The 3,840-nt window shown below is 32.1% G+C and overlaps 1 protein-coding gene across 1 annotated transcript; it reads left to right on the forward strand.

Annotated features, from left to right (window-relative positions):
• The first annotated feature begins 279 nt into the window (after positions 1–279).
• On the forward strand, positions 280–3,173 carry SLR1 (auxin-induced protein ali50). The gene is made up of 5 exons (NM_001253284.3): positions 280–681; positions 1,154–1,395; positions 1,944–2,079; positions 2,348–2,409; positions 2,572–3,173. Exons 1-5 carry the CDS (start codon positions 440–442, stop codon positions 2,607–2,609), a joined length of 720 nt encoding a protein of 239 aa, NP_001240213.1. The 5' UTR covers positions 280–439; the 3' UTR covers positions 2,610–3,173.
• Positions 3,174–3,840: the final 667 nt, after the last annotated feature.

Raw genomic sequence — 3,840 nt, forward strand, 5'->3', positions numbered from 1 at the left:
AAATAATACATTAAATAATTGATGTGATAATAAAAAAAATGAAAAAATATATATATCACATAAATAAAAATAATATAAGTTTCGGGAAAATTATGAGAGTCGGCTAAGCCTACCCTCTTTCTGCAAAGGATCAACGTTCCACATATCTCCAGGTGTCAGCATGCAATTGGTCCCTAACCTGATATGACATACGCATGCAGCCACAAGCACAAGTTCCTCAAAGCTATATTATTGAGGGCTATCACACACGTTCTCTCTCTCTTGTAATCTATATAGCCAAACAAACCAAGCAACATTATAATAGAAAGAGGACACAAGAGAAAGAAGGGGGAGCTATAGCCATAAGGAGAAAAACTTTCAAAGAAGTGAAAGCAAAAAAGAGTTGTTCTTTTCCTTTCTGCTGATAAGCTGTGTGAGTGAGTTCATTGACAAGCCTGAAATGACAACTATGCTGACAAATGAGCATGGTCTGAGTTTGAACCTCAAGGAGACTGAGCTTTGCCTCGGTTTGCCTGGCGGGGGCTCTGAAGTGGAAACTCCAAGGGCCACTGGGAAGAGAGGGTTCTCTGAGACCGTTGATCTGAAGCTTAATCTTCAGACCAAGGAAGATCTGAATGAGAATCTGAAGAATGTCTCAAAGGAGAAGACTCTCCTTAAAGATCCTGCTAAGCCGCCGGCTAAGTAAGTGTTTTTCTCACTTTTCTTTTGTAATTGAAAGCCTTTGCATGCTTCTGTTCTCTAGTCTTTTCTTTCTTGCATCAATAGTGTGTTTAATTTGATTCCATATCCCATACAAGATTTTTCATGTTTACTAACAAGTTTACTAAGAAGTTAATAGTTGTAACTTTCATATTACAAACGTATTTCTAACTTCTCAACGAGTTTCTTAGCATCCAAAGTTGATGTACTTTGTAATTTCTTAGTTTGTATTTTTTTTATCAGTAAATATTAATTATTAATTTTTTTGTTAGGAAAGAATCAAATGACCTTTTCTTTTTCCTTTCTCTTTTATCACTCATCCAATCTTATAACTACTTTATAACTTCTTAGTGATTATCTATTATCAATGTTATAATATACAGTTTGCATAAGGTGTTTGCAACATACATATTAGAAAGTGAAGATTGATGGGGATTTGGAATAAAATTTTCAGGGCTCAAGTGGTTGGTTGGCCACCAGTGAGATCATACAGGAAGAACATGATGGCAGTACAGAAGGTTAGCAATGAGGAAGTAGCTGAGAAGACAACAAGCAGCACTATTGCTAATTCTGGGGCGTTTGTCAAGGTTTCCATGGATGGAGCACCTTACCTTCGCAAGGTGGACCTCACAATGTACAAAAGCTACAAAGACTTATCTGATGCCTTGGCCAAAATGTTCAGCTCCTTCACCATGGGTTAGTAACACAATAAAGCTTCCTACATATCATATTTCCCTCTCTTTAAACTACATTTTTAGCATGTGACTGAAAGGATAACCATACACACACAAAAAAAAATAAAAATACCAACTTAAACATCCAACCTTAATTTTTTCATCATTATCTATTTTCTGCACCTATTTTACACCCATTTCTTTCTTTCTCCCTCTTTCTTTTTATATATTACCATTTTTTCTCTTCTCTTCTTTATTTCTTTCTTCTCTAACCCACTTGCACAATGGTTTCGAAACATCATTATCAATTTTATATGTATGTACATGTATACCAACAGTACCATATAAAGAAGAGATAAAAACAAGTGACATGAAATGAATACTGTTTATCATATGTATGTACATGTATGTCAATTAAAGTTTTAGATCCTTGATGCATGAGAATTGTTAATGATGCGTGTACGGGTTGGATTAATCACATTGGGTTTGTTACATTCAGCTATATGATTGTGGGTTATTAAACTATATTTTAGTGTTGTTTATTTATGTTATATATTGGAACGGGTGAAGGTAACTATGGGGCCCAAGGAATGATAGACTTCATGAATGAGAGCAAGTTGATGGATCTTCTTAACAGCTCTGAGTATGTGCCAACCTATGAAGATAAGGATGGTGACTGGATGCTCGTGGGTGATGTCCCATGGGAGTAAGTTCTTCATCCAACAACAACCTCTGCAGCTATTATATACAATAATTTCTTACATATATACTTTATATATACATAACTATGTATCCATATATTTTACAAATTCAGTGATCTTTTTTAATCCAAAAAAAGAAAATTATATATGACTTTTGAGGAGCTCTTGATGATCAGAAACTTATATACTTATATAGCCATTAATTAGTCTTATAGTATATTTTAATTCTGTAAATCCATGAAATTAATTAATTAACTGTTTAATTTTCTGAAGGATGTTTGTTGGGTCATGCAAGCGCCTGCGAATAATGAAGGGATCAGAAGCGATTGGCCTTGGTATGCATCATTATATAATTAATTCCATCTACTTTTTCTTTTCACTCATGGAAATTAATCATTGTTTTGAAACTCAATTACCAATCAATAATATATACATGCCATTAATTTTTTGGCTATTCTAATTAATGTGTTGGCGCGCATCTTTTTATGTACTTTCAGCGCCAAGAGCAATGGAAAAATGCAAAAGCAGAAGCTGAAGCTGGCCTAATACAATGTTCTATGAGAGATCCCGTACCAAAGTGGACCTATAAAAGAAATTATATGAAGCACTTCAGCGAGACTATGGAGCGGAGTGTTGTTAGTTTGAATGTGTCTGGTGTTTTTTGTTTTGTTCGTATATAGATTATTCAACTTTTAATTTTAAGGAGCCGATCGATGGGGCATTTGTAATGGACAAGAAGCAATAAACTTAACCTATATAGTCTGGCTTGTTTATTATGTGATCCTTCCATGCTGTCATGATTGTTGTGTGCTAAATACCTTGAATTTTAATGCATACTTTATTGCCTCAAAGAGATTCTTCATATATCATTTATTTTGATTTTTTGTTTTAATTAATTGTGTATGTCCTGCAAAATGATCAATGTCTCAGCTGGATGAGGAAGGTATTCAATTTTTATATGGTTCACAAGTGAGCAAGGGGAACAAGCCCATGTGCATGTTGATGGAGTTTCGTTTATGGCCATTAGTTTTATAGTCTTTGTCATCTAGTTTTGTAATATCAAATGGGTATTAACTAGGTGGGTGAATGTAGGGTTGGTGAGTGAACGTGGTTGGAATATTAATTTAATTCTATATATATATATATATATATATATATATATATATATATATATATATATATATATATATATATATATATATATATATATATATATATATATATATATATATATATATATATATATATATATATATATTATTTTATGGGATCACGATATATTATTATTAAGGTCAATGGTTACATACATATCCCAAAAAATGTGTGCAAAGTATAAAAGAATTCTTGGATCGGACACTATGACAGCTTCAGGTCCTTGCTTTTGAGAAAAATATCCATTATTTTTAAGGGATTTGCTGCCTATGTAAAGTGCATATAAAAGCGATTGAACTTCAAAATATCTGTTCAGTTGATATATTTTACGTACGTTGGAGCAGCTTTGAATAAGTTATTGAATTACTCTTAAATGTTAACTTTTCTGTATCTAATTTCAATATCAACCTTTATATTATAAATTTGAAATCTGATTTTTAAATAAAATGACATTTTTATTATATTTTCTTTTTTGTGATGTACGTACAAATCATCACACGGTTACTTTGTGCTTGTTTTTCTAAAAGAAAATCTTAAATCATTAATTATTTTCAAGCTCTATTTTTAAAGAAAAATAATAGTTTTTATACATAAAAAAAAGAGTACTTAATCTC

Source organism: Glycine max, chromosome 10, assembly GCF_000004515.6.
Source record: "Glycine max cultivar Williams 82 chromosome 10, Glycine_max_v4.0, whole genome shotgun sequence".
NCBI lineage: Eukaryota > Viridiplantae > Streptophyta > Magnoliopsida > Fabales > Fabaceae > Glycine > Glycine max.